This window comes from Balaenoptera acutorostrata, chromosome 4 (genome assembly GCF_949987535.1).
Source record: "Balaenoptera acutorostrata chromosome 4, mBalAcu1.1, whole genome shotgun sequence".
Lineage (NCBI taxonomy): Eukaryota > Metazoa > Chordata > Mammalia > Artiodactyla > Balaenopteridae > Balaenoptera > Balaenoptera acutorostrata.
The window spans coordinates 128,775,657-128,791,904 of record NC_080067.1 but is presented as its reverse complement, the minus strand read 5'-3'; the positions used below and the strand labels follow the sequence as shown (position 1 = coordinate 128,791,904).

The 16,248-nt window shown below is 34.0% G+C and overlaps 1 protein-coding gene across 2 annotated transcripts in view; it reads right to left on the bottom strand.

Moving 5' to 3' along the window:
- NCAM2 (neural cell adhesion molecule 2) overlaps positions 1–16,248 on the bottom strand; it is a 497,247-nt gene that overhangs the window by 207,719 nt on the left and 273,280 nt on the right. For both annotated transcript variants that reach the window (XM_007164135.2, XM_007164136.2), the window contains exons 2-5: positions 14,495–14,569; positions 10,539–10,745; positions 8,463–8,606; positions 1,842–1,979 (exon numbers count right to left, since the gene is read on the bottom strand). In XM_007164135.2, coding sequence (XP_007164197.2) covers positions 1,842–1,979; positions 8,463–8,606; positions 10,539–10,745; positions 14,495–14,569 — 564 coding nt within the window. The remainder of the gene's footprint in view (positions 1–1,841; positions 1,980–8,462; positions 8,607–10,538; positions 10,746–14,494; positions 14,570–16,248) is intronic.

Sequence of the window (16,248 nt, the reverse complement as noted above, 5' to 3'; positions counted from 1 at the left end):
TAAACTTAGTCCTTTTTAAAAAACTTTATACTATTAACTAATATTATAACCCACATTTTCACAAGAGCATACTGAGCACAAGGTCTTGCCTGTGACAAAATACACGTAGATTTCCTACCTTAAATTCTTTCGGAAACAAAGGACAGTAGATGGTTAAGTCAATACTTAAGAAACTAAATAGCCACTGTAAGTTACCTTTGTTTACTGTACATAATAAAGAGGGAAAGATATTAGAAATACTTATAGATATTAAAAATAGATATAGATATATAGATACAGTTACAAACATAGTACTCATCTCCATATTTAAACCTATTCTTCATGCACTGAAATCTTCCTCTTGGGCTGAAGGCCAAAACTTCCATCGATGATAGCACTCGATAACTACCAGATTCTGCACACCAAAAAAAGGCTCTGAAAGTCTTTTCTCAGAAGGTCTGGCACTTTGGACTCACCCATGAGCATGTGCAGTTTCTATCAACCTGCCTAATAACCATCTGGTCTATTCCATTATGTTATCCACAAATCCCAATTAATTATAGACTTAGAGAAGGAGAGAAAAAAATTCTCAGTGATTTAATATTCTCTTTACATTTCAGCATGAATTTTGTGGTTAAAATACCTTCACTCCAGGAAAGGAAAAAACAAATAACTCTTTTAGATCTATATGCTATTCCTGGTGTTGTTCTCCAGTCTCTTCAAGAAATTGGAGAGATAGCTCATGGTGGGAGGTGCATAGGATATGGAAGAAGACACTGATTTATGTTTCCCCTTCCCAGCCCTAACTGATAAAAAACTCATGGCTGACTCTTTAAATTCATATTTTGTCTATTCCAGAAAGAACAAATTACATTCTGCTTCTAGAATCCTGTGATTATGGTTATTTCTAATTTATTTTAAAACAGAAGAAAAAAGTCAAAGTGCATTTGTGTAGTGTTACTACTAGTATTTCCATATGGCTGAAGCATGGGCTACCTATGAGCGGATGGTTAGAGAAGGTAGCTGATGATCATAAAAGACTTCCTATACCATGAAGAGTGGTTTTTATTTTGTCTTGAAGGTAATGGGAAACACTGACAATTTTAAGTGTTGAAAGGTTGATAGGACAGAAAGTTGGAATTGTGAAATTGAGAGTAGAGGAAACAAACAACTTGCAGCCACACAAGAAAAATACAAAAAAGAATTGGAAAGGGCAGCACTCATGGAAAGCATGGTAGGGAAAATAGAGTATATTTGATAGATGTTAAAGAAATACAGTGTACGTCTTGGTGACACATTAGATTACCAAAGTGGAGATAACTAGGATAACATTAATCTATCTTCTGCCTCACAGAATGTCATGTTAACCCAGGCATGCAATAGAGTAAAGAAGCCAAATTTGGAGGAAAAGATGTCATCTTGATGTCATAAACTTAGTTATTAACGTCCATTAATATTTCAAAGGGTAACTATGTATTCAATTATTTAATTTGGTAAAACCTGCAAATACTGTTAATTAGAGTAGTTGAAGCAAGTAATTAATGTAATTTAAAAGTAAAATCTAGTATCATACTTTACTGTATTTCATTTGACATTCTTTCAACAACTACAAAGCCAGAAAAAGGCAATTACTCCCTTATAGACTCTGTAAAAGAGGATGACAGTGTTAAATAAGTCACAGATCCTGCCCTTGAGGCTGTAATACAATGTAGCAGATGCTACCCTAAAGCTGAGGAGATTTCCTCTAGGTATAGAAGAGGTTTATTAAGAAAGTCTTGAGTGCTGAGTTTACATGGTTGCCCTTTTAATAAACATATTGCTAAATGCAACAAAAAGATACATACTAATTATTATCTGCTTACCATTAACAATAACGATGATATCACGGAAGTCAATTTCTCCCCTAGCCTCCACTCTTCCTTCACACCTGTATATACCTTCATCACTTTTATTGATGTTGAGAATCTGTAGATTACTGTTGGCTAAGATAGCAAACCGATCTGTAAGGTAAGCAAAGGGGAGGAAAGGATATCAGTAATTGAAGGCAGAGTCCAGCATGCTTTAAATTGCTAAGCGTTAAAATATGGCACTTGTCTGACACTATCAAACTTTTCATCAACAAATTCAAATTTGAAAGTAAAATATAATTTCATGACTTCAATTTTTCCATTCTACACTGCCTGGTTACACATCTTTTTCAAAAATACATTCAAGATTTTATTTCCACATAAAACGGTTAGGGTGTTATTTTGCCCTTGGTACTTTGAACGCAGAAATGATACACAAAAGAACAAAGCCGAGACATCAGATATAGCAGACACAAAGACGTTTTGACTGCAAATATGTAGCAACTTGGGTAAGGAAAAGGGTTAGAAAATTGATTGAATATCCTTACTCACACAATAATTAAACTAATAATTGCACATACCCTGAGGAGGCAGCTAAAATATATAATAATATTCAAGTCATGTAGAGGGCATATAAAATGGTCATATCTCAGATTTATTTGAAAGATTTTTTTTCTAAATGCAAGATAATCCATTTTAGGAAGGAACAGATTAGACTTCATTAATTTTATCTCGATTCCATTTTATGTGTGAGTATATGCACATGCATAAATACAAAAATAAGCTGTTATAGGGCATGCATTAGCTGATTGCTGAAAATAACCTGGCTAGCCTAAGTAGCATCTCAGCCTGACAGTATTTTCCATAATGCCTGGCCTTAGTTTTTAATCATCACGATATCATTGCAGTCTTAACACCTTGCCCCTTCCTATCACGTAAAGAATGTTCTCATATCCAGTTCTATTTTGAAACATGTTATAAATGTAATATCCTAAATTTCATTAATCAATTCATCCATAGATATCATCGAACATCATCTGTTTGCTAGGTACTGTATTTGGATACATTGATGAATAAGAGAAAACATCCTTGACCCCTTTGGGACTTTTGGTAAGGTAGAAATGTCATTAATTTAAGGTACCCACCTCTGGATATCTACTGCTAAAGATACTTTTTGGAACTGTTCCAGTATTTATTACTCTTCCCCTATCTGCTGGCTTAATAGAGGTATTAGGGCAAACACAGAAGCCACATGAGGAAATGGTCCAGCCCCCCCTCAACCTGGATCACTGGATGGATGGAAGGGTAGAATCTTGCCTCTCCCCCTGCTGTCAATTGGACTTTGCATGAGTGAGAAATAAATTGCTATGACATTAAGCCATTCGCATTTGGGGTTCATTTTTCACAGCAATTCCTTAAGTCAAAGTAGAAGTTTGGGCTTTAAATACAAATAAAGAAGTTATCAGACTATAGAAGGTCATTAAAATAGGTAAGCATGTGGTTATTGATTGTCTAAGAGATAGTTAATAAAGAATGGAAATGTGTAGATTCTGAGGCTACCTCTGAAAGAAAATACCAGTTACAAGGCTACAGATACATAATTTTCAGCCCAGGAAGTATAAACTTTCCCAAAATATTTATTTCACCTTTTGGGTGATTCTAAGAAGAGATACAAAAATGTTTATGCAGATGCTTTCCCCTGGTAAATTTTCTCATCAAAGAAGAGAATGGAGAGAAAGAAAGGCAATCTGCAAGAAATGTAACTTATAGTAAGTCCTGGAGTAACTCAGAACTCTTAAAAATGCAGGACATTTCAAAGTAAATGTAAAAAAACTCTATTCAAGTGTGTTGCTGGAAATTAGAATGACCAGCAATTACAATTGACGCTTGAACAACATGGGTTTGAACTGTGCAGATCCACTTATATGGGAATCTTTTTCAATAGTAAATACAGTACTACACAATCCGAAGTTGACTGAATCTGAGGATGCAGAGCTGAACCACAGATATGGAGGAACCTCGGATAAGGAGGACCAACTATAAATTATATTTTAATTTTTGACTGCATGTCGAGTCGGCACCCTAACCCCCGTGTTGTTCATGGGTCAACTGTATGAATTAAAAAGTTCAAATTTAAAGAGGGATGCAACGAGTCATAACTAAATCATTGTAATATTATACTTTCTAACTCACTAAAATATGTATCATCCTTAACTAAAAATTCTAAGTATATGTGTAAAGTCCATGGAATGATGTTAGCAAACTCTCAAACCAAAGAGCATTATTAATATGTATTTATAAAAAGCATTTGAAGAAAGCACTGTTTCAATCAATCACACATAACTATGGATATTGGAACTATTTAACTATTAGAGATGATCTATTTATCTCAGTTTTACAGACATCCACATTTTCATTATTGCAGTAAGAAAATAAATGAAATCAAATAATACACAATAAGGTGTCTGCTTTATGTTTCTTTAAGCAGGTTATTTTCTAAGTCCCCTTTTCTTCTCATTCCACGGCCATTGAATGGTTTGCCTCATCTACTCCTATGCCTTCAACCTATATTTTGATGATTCACAATTTTTTTTCAGACCAGATGATTCCTGTGATTCCAGAATTGTGCAAGAGTCAACCAGATGTACGAACTTAGAAGGGTTGTAAATACAACCTTAAATTTACAATTTGTAATTTACAATTGTAAATACGATTCAATCTCAGCATGTTTAAAATTTGGCTCACTAGCTCCACCTGAAATTTCTCATATGGCACTCTCCAGTTCTGTCTTCACAGGCCTTTACATTGAGCTAGTTGCCCAAGGTAAATTCCTTGAGTCATCTTTGACTTCTCCATCTCTCTCAGTGTGCATATCCAATCAAACCCATATCCTATCGCTTCTCCCTTTATCATTTCTTAGTCTAGAATCTACTTTTCCCTCAGCAATTATTTCATTTGGATTTGAACGGTTCTCATTGCCTGGAGCTTGGCCTTGACTCTCATCCAATTCATTCTCCTCACTGAAGCACTGATATCCTTCTAAATACAAATTAGGTCATGTCACTGCCTTAATTAAAACCCTTTAGTGATGTCACCTTTGGATAGATTCTAAACTTCTCAATAGAGATGTCAAGGCCATATTGGCTTGGCTCAACCTTCTTTTTCAGTATCCTTTCTTATTAGTCTTTATTTACAAATCCTAGTTATTATAAGTATTCTAGTTGTACTTATTCATAAATTTTAGTTATAATGAACTTAATTCAGTTTATGAACCGTGCCACTCATGCTTTCACCTCTGGGCCAATTCATACGGTGTCTTCTCCTCTTGAAAAGTCCCCACCATTCTCTAGCTGGCTAATCCCTTTTCATCTTTAAAGGTTGCTTTTCTCTCTCAGCAGGCACCTTGAACCCTCTCCTCTGCCCTAACTAGTTCAGGTGCTCTTTCTTTATCATCTTCTATCACTGCATTTTCCTTATCATATACCTCAACATACCTTGTTTTCATTGATTGATTTTTTCCACTAGATTATTAATATGTTGAGGGTAGTGGACTTGTTCATCGTTTTAACCATGAATCACCACCTTCTAGTACACTAGACGAAATATACCAAGTGTTCAATAACTGTTGAATGACTTTTTATACTGGAAGTAGATTTCACACAAATTTTATTGAACAAGATGATTTTATCCACAGTTTTTGATGCCAAAAGGGTACTTCATTAGAAAATGCTCAAAACATTTAGGACGTTTCAGAGATAACTTTCAAAATGGCTGAGGTAGAATGGGCAACTGCAATAGCATATCCTTCCATCAGGGTTGAGACTAAAAGTCAGGATATTCAACTTTTATAACAAAATGTCACCTTTACTCCCTAAATACTTGGATTCTTTAGCATATGGATTTCCTTTCAACAAACAGCATGGTAAACCTCCACTTTGAGTAGTCTGTGGGAACATTAATTCTGCATATTTGTCACACAGCTGCTACCAAAAGCATGGTTAATAACATGGACATTTCCAAACCTTCATTGTTTCATATGGAGACTTTAAACTTTATTCCTATGCCACACTAAGGCTTCAGAAAGTTATCTGTACACACTGCATTATTCTAAATCCCCATATATGTTTCTTTCATGGTTGTAAACCTAATCTTATTTCATTAGTTTTAATGAAAGGATCACATAAGGTATAAAAATCTGAAGAATATTACTTCTTATAAATCTGTTATGAATGTAAAAAGTGTTTGATAATGAAGTATGTGGCAAGTGTCTCAAATATTAGAAGGTTAGAAAAGTTTGTTCATCTTCACAATTCCCCTACATCCTTTACATCCCAAAGTCAGAACAAATTTTACGTCCTTTTTAAAAAATTCTATTTTGCCTTCCCTGCAACTCAGCGTTAAGTTTCTATGTTTAACTGATTCCCACGAATTAAAAACCCAATGAGAAGGAACAAGAAAAATAAATGTTATTTATTGAGAATCCGATATATAGTCAAATATTTTATTCATTCACTTAACAAATATTTATGAGCCTATCTTACTTAAAACTCAAACCATTGTTCAAAATGCATATAGTAATTTACTGTTTACAGATGAAGAATCCGAATTAGGTACAGAGCAGTTAGAAAAGTTGTTTGAGGCTTTAGGGACAAGGAAAGAGTAGAGCCTTAATGGAATTCCAGCTTCACAGCATTTCATCCTGGGATGCTGGGAAAATGTGTAAGCTGTAGCACAGAAGCATCACTCCTCCATGAGCTCTGTACTTGACCATCAATGTTTGCTTTGAGGATTTAACTGTCTTTTTTTATCAGACAATTAATCATTAGATTTTTATCCGCAAATAAATTACAAAAAGTAGATATTATAGGGCAACCTCCAGTGTCCATGGATGCCAATGAATGAACTGTCTTTAGGCTTGAATTCCATCTGGCTACTTAACTGGAGGGATCACCTGCTCTGGGAAGATGGAGGTGCTGATCGGTGCCCTGGACCCATTCAGTCAAGACCTTGCCAGTCCCTGCTGCTCACACTCTCTGCCCAGAGGCCTACAGTCAGCATCGATTTAACTGTCTTTTAAAAAATGAAACTCGGGCTTCCCTGGTGGCGCAGTGGCTGAGAATCTGCCTGCCAATGCAGGGGACACGGGTTCGAGCCCTGGTCTGGGAAGATCCCACATGCCGCGGAGCAACTAGGCCCGTGAGCCACAACTACTGAGCCTGCGCGTCTGGAGCCTGTGCTCCGCAACAGGAGAGGCCGCGATAGTGAAGAGGCCCGCGCACCGCGATGAAGAGTGGCCCCCGCTTGCCACAACTAGAGAAAGCCCTCACACAGAAACGAAGACCCAACACAGCCATAAATAAAATAAATAAATAAATATATAAATAAATAAAACTCATTTCAAAACCATCTTGTAATTATGGTTTACAGTAAACCAGATGTACACTGGAAGCCTAAGATTAGGTAATCTGAAAATGTTTAGACATTGTCATTTAACTGCTATGAAAGAATTGCTTTTTCTTTATTACTGAGGGGAAGAAAGCAGAAAATATACTGCACAATTTACTCATGAAATTTATTAGTAAAATCTAAAGCAGTTAACTGGAAATAAAGTATTATATCTCATTAACTTACTATAATAGAAAACAGAGTTTTAGTCAATAACTGACAAGTAGTGAAAATGCCAAGTCCAGAAAAATTCTCTCAAAGTTAAAAAAAAATTTACTATCATGATCATGATACGTTCTCTGTACATATTCAAAAACAGAAACTCTCTGCCTTCTCTCCTTTATGTTGTAGAAGTTTCATCTCTTAGAAACACGAAACAAAATCATCCAAGATAGAAAGTATTTTAAAAGATTCAGTTATTTTGTACCTCTCTGCAATGCAAGTGCAATGAAAAATATTCTAAATCGAAAATGCTCCCAATTCACAATGATAAAGTAGCATAATGTAAGCAAATCATGCATCAATTTCAGATGTCATTTTATTCTGGAATTTTAGCTCAGTCTGAATCAAAATCATGAAGACAATTGAAATGAATGTACTCTTCTTTCTATTATCCATATTCATCTTATCATAATATTTAGAATATATAGGTATCTTTGAAAGAACAGTGACAGAAAAATAAATAGGATTCATATAGATATTATTATAAGTTTACACATAATAAGCCCACGGGATTACGTTTGAATTATAATATGCAGAATTTCAATAGACCAGGATTAATTATTTGTTTAGTATCCTTGAACTGTTTGTATATAATTTTTTCTTGATCTAGAGCAGGAGGCAGCAAACTTTTTTCTGTAAGCTCCAAAAAATAACTATTGTAGGCTTTGTAGGACAAACCATCTGTGTCACAGCTGTTCAGCTTTGTTCCCAAAGTAGCCATAGACAATATGTAACAATTGGGTTTGGCTGAATTTTCATAACACCTTAAAAAAGCAGCAGAGGAGCTGAATTTAGCCTGAGGGCCATAGTTTGCCAACCTCTAGTTTAGAGCTTTGGGGTTCTCAAAACAGTCGTTTGAGGCTTAGGGTCAAACAATCTAATTGCTATATTTACTCAGGTAGATTCAGTCTTTTAAAAAATTGCAATATTGTTAGAACATATAACTTAGAGAGTTACCAAAATACTAACTGTCGGAAATAGCGGTGACTTCCTCATTATGATACAACCAGCTGACAACAGGTGCAGGCGAACTGCTGACTCGGCAAACCACTTCTGCATTCTCTCCTTGTTTGAACTCTTGAGGAGACACCACTTCTCTGAAAGTGAGTTTTTCTGCATCAAGAAAGTAAAACAAACCATACAAGTATTATTGCTTATTTCTCCCAATAGCATATTTCAGAATTCGTGTTTATTGATGCTGTAATAAAATGATTAGGTAAATCTAGATCCTTTAAAACCTTAAACCAGATCATCTAATTCTCCTACCCAATAAATTCCATCTCACTGAGAATAAAATCCAAAGTCCTTACAATGCCACACTAGGTCCTGTATGAACTGGAGTCTGCCCCACAATTCTGATCAGTTTTTCTTCTCTCCTCCTAGTTGCTGCTTCGGGCAGTTCCTTGAACACTCCAGATTTGTTCTCATTCTGGGGCATTTGTACTCTCTTAAATTCCTTCAAATTTCTGCCCAACCTCCACATACAAAATAGCCATCTCCCTATGTCTCTAAACTTAATTTCTTTCCTATAGAATTCTATAGCATATATATCTAGCATTTAAGCATCAGTTTTAGCTTATTTTTTGTCTGTCTCTACCCACTAAAATGTTAGCACCAAGTGGCCAGTGATATTTTCTGTTTTAGTCACTAATGTCTTTAGGAATTAGAATATTGTCTGCCATGCAGTAGACACCCAATAAGTGTATTGAATGAATGCATGAATATGGATATTTATGCTTGATGAGAAATTTTCACAAAAGTAATTCATTGCTCTTGCTAAGAAGAAACAATTTTTTTTTACCTTCACAAATAAAGCACTAGGGATCTTCCTTTGTATCATTTCAAAGGACACTTCTTTCCAGATACTAGTCTATGAAATGATTATTTCAACTTAATTCTTTGTTATTTATGAAATTGGTACAGTAAATGGTCATATAAATAAGTAAAACATCTTTCCTTGAGGAGCTTAGAAACTAACAGGAGGGGAAAAAAAAAAGGTCAAATCAGGAAAAATGAGGGCAACAGTACTCCAACAGATTGCCCCACTCATCTAAGAGGAAGTCTTGCTCTGGTACTGCTTCCTTTTTTCCCCGTATGCTATTTCTAGAATAACAAAAACAAAGCTATAAGGAAGAGATGTCTTATGAGCTAGTATTCTAAAACTTTTTATAATTTTTCACTGGTAGAAATGCTAACTACCACAAATTAATTGTAAGGCAAAGTTCTAAGCACTTTATGAATGAGTTAATGTAGTCCTCAAAGCAACTCTATGTATGATGTAGGTACTACAATTATATCTATTTTATAGATGAGGAAATTGAAACAGAGAGGTTATGCGATTGCTCAAGGCCACAGGTGTAAGTGATAGAGCCTGGTTTCAAACCCTGGGAGTCGATGAGCTTCAGTGTTCCTAAACAGGTTAACAATTCCTAAAAGTGAGAAGTTGGAAAGGAAAGTAGGAAGCAATCAATCACAAGTCGTAAAATGAAGTGTAAGTGTAGAAAACCTTGCTACTAAAAATGCCTGGAGTTGAAGAATCTGGTTAGATATTATTCTTCATTAGATGAGTTTTCAGTTTTTACTCTGTCTAAAGCCTGTCAGCTGACCCTTCCCCAGCTCTCATTCTAGATTGGTCACTGTTATCACATAGGTAATTTTATTTGTTCTAGTCATGATCTTTTTTTGAAAGTGAAAAAAAGCACTCCCAATAAATTTTATATCACTAAATAAAGTACTGATTTCTATTTACCCAACAGATTCTTAATGGTGTCAAAAAACGAAAACATTTTCATCTATATTATTTAACCAACAGAATTGGCTCCATCTATGTATTTATAATCCACTATAACCTATTATCGATCTTATTTTAGAGATGTACTGTGGCAAAATAGAAATAAGCTGATATCTGTAAAGGTCTTAGCACATTGTCCATCACATAGTTAGTTCTTAATGAGTGTTAGTTTCTATTGTTAAGTACATTTTAATTTGAATTTTTTTTAAGAATGTATAGTTTCAATCAATAAAACTTATAAATACATGACTTACGGTAAATTTCCAAAACAACTGTGGCTTCTTGTGTCTGTCCTTTGGCATCTGTTGCTTGACAACGATATATCCCTGCATCTTCTATATTTGCGTTGTAGATGGTTAATCGTGATCTAATACCTTCCTTTTGCACTGATACCCTCTGTGTTGAAATTATCTTCTCTCCTTGAGGATTATACCAATCTATACTCCCAGGTTCACCAATTGCTGCAAAGAGCCATGGAAAAGAAATTTTGAAAATATGTTTCAAGTGTTTGTTTTGACACTGGCATTTACTATCATGTAACAACTTTAACAATTTAGAAAAAAATGTAAATGGAAGACTGGAAGTCTGAAAATCTTACAAAATCGAAAGTAAACACAAATGCTAGCACACATGTTATCCTTATTTATCCAACATTGAGGTTTCAATCTCGCTTGAGTAACAAAACCCAGAGGAAACTTCCAGTATGGTACTTAAGCTATGATAGTGTAAACTTTACCACGGAAATCTATGGATTATTACTACACAAGTACTGAAAGTGCCTTGGCAACTGAGTCCAACATTAATTCCACTTAATAGGCATAATCTAAACAGAAACACGATTACTAATGTAATTTCACCTGCTCAATTCTTTTTGCCAGGGTCAGGAAATAGCACTTTTCTCCCTGATACAGCAGAGCTCATGAAAACGTAAATCATTTATGAAATAAACTTTGGCTTTTGTTAATACAGAATTTTGAATTAATTTCCCAAGTTGTTAAACTTGTATAGATAAGGCCAATGACTATTTTTTAAATGGAGCTCTAATCTTCTCTTTTCCCAACTGAAATGAGTAGTTTCACCATTTTAATCTAAAACTGTTAACTCTTTAATCATATGATAATTAGAATGCACTGAAATGATACTTATAGTGCTAGGCAATTACAACCAAATCATTACAGGGTAAACATTTATTTAAGTTTTCCAATTCAGAATCTAGGTTATTATCCTCTTCATAAAAGCTGAAGCTTGCCATGTTTGCTTTTAGTCACCAAAAGGATGTATTTCACCTAATTACTTGAGAGATAATTTGTGGAAGCAGCATACACTATTAACTCAAAAGTATCAGGAGAAAATGCATAAAGTTAAATAACATCTTCAGGACCTTTTTGAAGAAAATTACTCCTTCTCATTTTTTTTTTCCCCAAGATATGGCTTTAGAAACAAATTGTCCTCCTTCCCATATCAAATTAGACATGATTGAGAAAAAGGTATCAAAGAAGTTTAGTTAAATCTTAAATGAATCTTAGTTATGTTATCTTCAGTTTTTCTGAACAGAACCATAAAACCATAGTAGTTACAGGATAACTCATTTGGGGGAGGTATTTGTTTTAATTCCCTCCTCTATCGAGAAGTTACAAAAGAATAATTTAAATGTGCATTACTTTAAGTTTCAGCAATAGAAAACCTCACTTTACACAGCAAATTATACAGGATATTCTGTGAAATATCATGGACATTTTCATTCTTAATGATATGGAATAAAATTTCATGGAGAGTTTACTCTGTATTTTCATAGAGCAGTCATAATTCTCTTTTTTCTGGCAACTCAAATAATAATTTCCAATAAAGCTTTGCATATTGTTTTACTGATAAGACTGGGCTATTGGATTAATTAATAAGTAGCATTAAACTTATTTTCTTGAAAATGTAATATAAAAATTCATTTGCTATACATGACACATTCTTATTTAGTTCTGTGAGGGTATGACTGAACTAGGCTGGATCCTGGGACCTGGGACACTTTGCTGCAGAGCTTGCACCTGAACAAACCTCTCCTGGAGCAACAATATACAAAGAAACTATAAGGGACTAAAAATAACTGCAAGCATGTCCAGCTGGGACAAATTATGAATAAGATACAAAAAGGCCAAAACCCAACTGCTACATCTGAGGTGCTGGGAGCCAAAGCATGGTACTACGTGTGATTCCTGCACAAAGCACCACCAAGGGTGTGGACAGACCACCTAAGCCAGCCGGCCAGCCGGACCCACTGATCCACCATTACCCTCATCCCATTTAAGGGACCAGCTCACTCCACCTCAGGGAGCGAGCAAGGGAACTTGTTACTTGTTTTCACTCCCTTGTGCTGCATCAAAGAGTCCCTACAAAACCCTGCCTGAATTCCCCCTCTGGCCTCTTACCAATTTCTATTGATTAAAGAGTCCAAGAACCCAGGTCAGTAACATGACTAACTTCTAGTTGAATTTGAAGACATATTTATTTTATTGAGTTTTAGATGTCTATATTCAGGAAACTTTAGAATCATATCAACATAGTCACCACTGTGATAGAAGAGTACATGCAAGCGTTTTGATTTGCATTGGTTTCCCAAATCTTTATTTTTAGATTTTTGTTTTACTACTGTATTTAAGATAAATAAGGCCACTTCCATGACAACAGTACAGCTCTTGATTATATGTCTTTATATAAAAGGAAAAAAATGTTTAATTGTTTTGCCTTATTATTAAGAGCAAAACTCAGTACCACTGAATGATGTTAATTCATACTTTTAAATTATGTCTTAATTTGACCTTATGAATTACATACATCATACAATTTATATCACAAAGATAATGCAAATCCAAGAAAATAATACAATTTTATTTTATTTTTCAATTCATTTTTAAACTATTTCATTATTCTGTGATCTTGTGATTTAATTGAGCTGCGTGTGTGCATTTGTGCATATAAAATATGGATAAGGTTTAGAAACAATGAACTATATTCTTATGCCAAAGCTGTACTGACATAGTAAATGATGTGGAACCAGTCTTGCCCCTACTCTCTGCTTTTACATTTGCCAATATATAAAAACATGTGTCAACAAGACCTATCAATTCAGACCTTTATTAAGAAGGCAAATATGTGAAGAATCATGGCCTCAATTAGTTGTTCATATTATCTGATATTATTTTTAGATATGTTATTATAACTGCTTCTATTTTTTTTTAATTGTCATAATAATTTAAATACGCCATGCCACTCTGAAGACAACTTTTATAATGCATTTTATGTCAGAAATGCCTATTTAATCCAGTTTTGAATTGCTAAAGTATAATCAGGAATGGAAACAATTTTAAAATATACTAAAAAGCAATTTTGGCACTAAATGAATACTTTTAAAACTTTATATATGAAGGCTTATATGCATGAAAATGAATATGATGAATTTAAATTTTGGCACTAAATAAATATTTGAAAAACTTTATATATGAAGACTTGTATGCCTGAAAATGAATACGATGAATCTAAATAGCAGTAGAATGTGCTCATTTGTGAGTTTTACAATATGTTGAATAGGAATTTGTTGCTTAAGTAGTTAATATCTTCTAGAAGAATTCTACATGCGCATGATTAAACTAGATGAGGTCCATAATAATTTCCCATAGGCATTATGATATATAATACTTCTAATTAATAGTCACAAAAAATCTTGCAAAACCTTTGCTGATTAAATATCTACTTTTAAAGGTCACTTTTCATAAGGAAGGATATGATATGCTTTGTCCTAAACTCTTCATTGAAGTGAAACTATAATGCAGGGTGCCATATCTAACTTATTCAGAGCGTATTTACGAAAATGGTTCAATTATAACGTTTACATTCATCCTAAGGTTACTATTTAGATAGAAATAATATTTAAATTGATGTAAAAGTTATCATGCATACATTATATTTGATAAGTTATTTTCAAAATAAATAATCTAGTTTATTTAGCAGTCAAAATTAGTAACTTGAAAGCAACAGATAAAATTCATAGTGTTTAATATGTAAAATATGTTCATTAACACTTTTCCAATCATTATAAGCCCAATGATAATATACAATTTTATTTCTAGAGAATTGACATTTAACCACTTAACTTTAGTCAATCTATTATATTAATAAAGAATGAAACAAGTTATCTGAAAATATCCAAAGAAATACATACCTGTACATGTGAAGAATTTAGATTCGCCCACACTAAGCTCTACTTTGCTAAGTGAAATTGTCACTTGAAGAAGAGCTGAAAAAAATATTTGAGTAAAATTAATTATGGTTTTAAACATGAATGCTAAGATTTTAATACATGGTGTCTATACCACATGATTGAAATAGCAATTATTTACCCTCTTATGCTTTTATTACCTGTAAAGAGAAATGAAAGTTTTGTAAAATACAATTTAACAAATTATATACATTATATTATTATGCACCTTACAAACAGACCAAATACAGGACTTATTCAAGCTATGTTGAAATTTTTAGTTAAGAAAATGAGAAAATTCCAACTCAGACAGCTGTTCCATATTCACAGGCTAGGCATTCTGTGTACTACCAGATTGGACAATAGCTACATAACATTTTTGCTCAAATTTTGTAAACTTGCTGAAAAAGAGTAAATCCTACACTGTTATTACAACAATTAAAAATTTAAGTCAAATACTTTTTGACTACCTACTAAAATATTTCCATGAAAGGAGACAAACACAGGGAAGAGAGGGAGTACTACATAAGGAAAGGGGAATAAGCATTTTTTTTCCCACAAGATAAATAAGTGAAGTAACCAGGGCAATGGCCATAAAATAGAGGAGATGTTCAAAAAGTTTGTTGTCAAATTTGAAATAAAACAGCTGAATATCCTAAAACTTTAGAAGATAATTAAAATTATGTTTTAACATAAATTAAAAGATTTATGTTTATAATAATATGGTGGACAAGATAGTGTTACCACTCCCCAAAACCCTGTTCCACCATCCTTTTCCCCCCGAAATACATAGCTAACCTTTCAGGAAAGTAATGGTGCCTCAAGGGAAAAAAAAAATGAAGAAAAATCTAAAAACTAGAGTACAAGCCTACACTGGGAATTTGTGGATCATAGTAACTGAAAGCCTCACAGATTGCAGAGAATGGATCCAAGCTTGGCTAGAAGAGGAGATGCTACAGAATACCACCAAACACTAGACCAGGATAAGATTCACTCTCAGTATAAGAAGGGTATAGAATAAATTAGCCTACTGACAAAAGGGAATGACAAGGAGAGTTGTCTTTTCTGGCCTGTGTAAAGGACAAATGTTTCTTCTTAAATAGGTTAACCATGGTTCTGCCATATCCCAGGTTTGGGATTTTAAAACTGTAGATACATGTTCCTTGGGAAACCCCAAGCTGAAAATTAAATTAAAAAGCACTCTCACATGTAGGGCTCACAGCTAAGTGGCAGAAGCAAACATAAAATCCCTTCAGAAGAGCTATGTAATAGGCCCAGACTCCCCAAGATTTTCATAAATGAACCTCTCTTTAACCTAAACTCCCATTCTGACATTATAAAATACATGGTGAAATAAGGCACTGTGAGCAAGAATTAGCTGAAATAACCTAGAGGAGAAATAGACCCATGACATTTCAAAACAGGGAATTAGACTAAGAATGTAACATAGCTATGTTGACAATGTTTAAAGAAATAAAATGTGAAATCAAAAAATATGAGAACAGAAGAAAATATTTCTCAAGAAAAACTTGTCAAACATGCTATTTAAGCTCTTTAAAATATTTCCTTGAGTGGGAGGGAGGGAGACGCAAGAGGGAAGAGATATGGGAACATATGTATATGTATAACTGATTCACTTTGTTATAAAGCAGAAACTAACACACCATTGTAAAGCAATTATACTCCAATAAAGATGTTAAAAAAAAAAAATTTCCTTG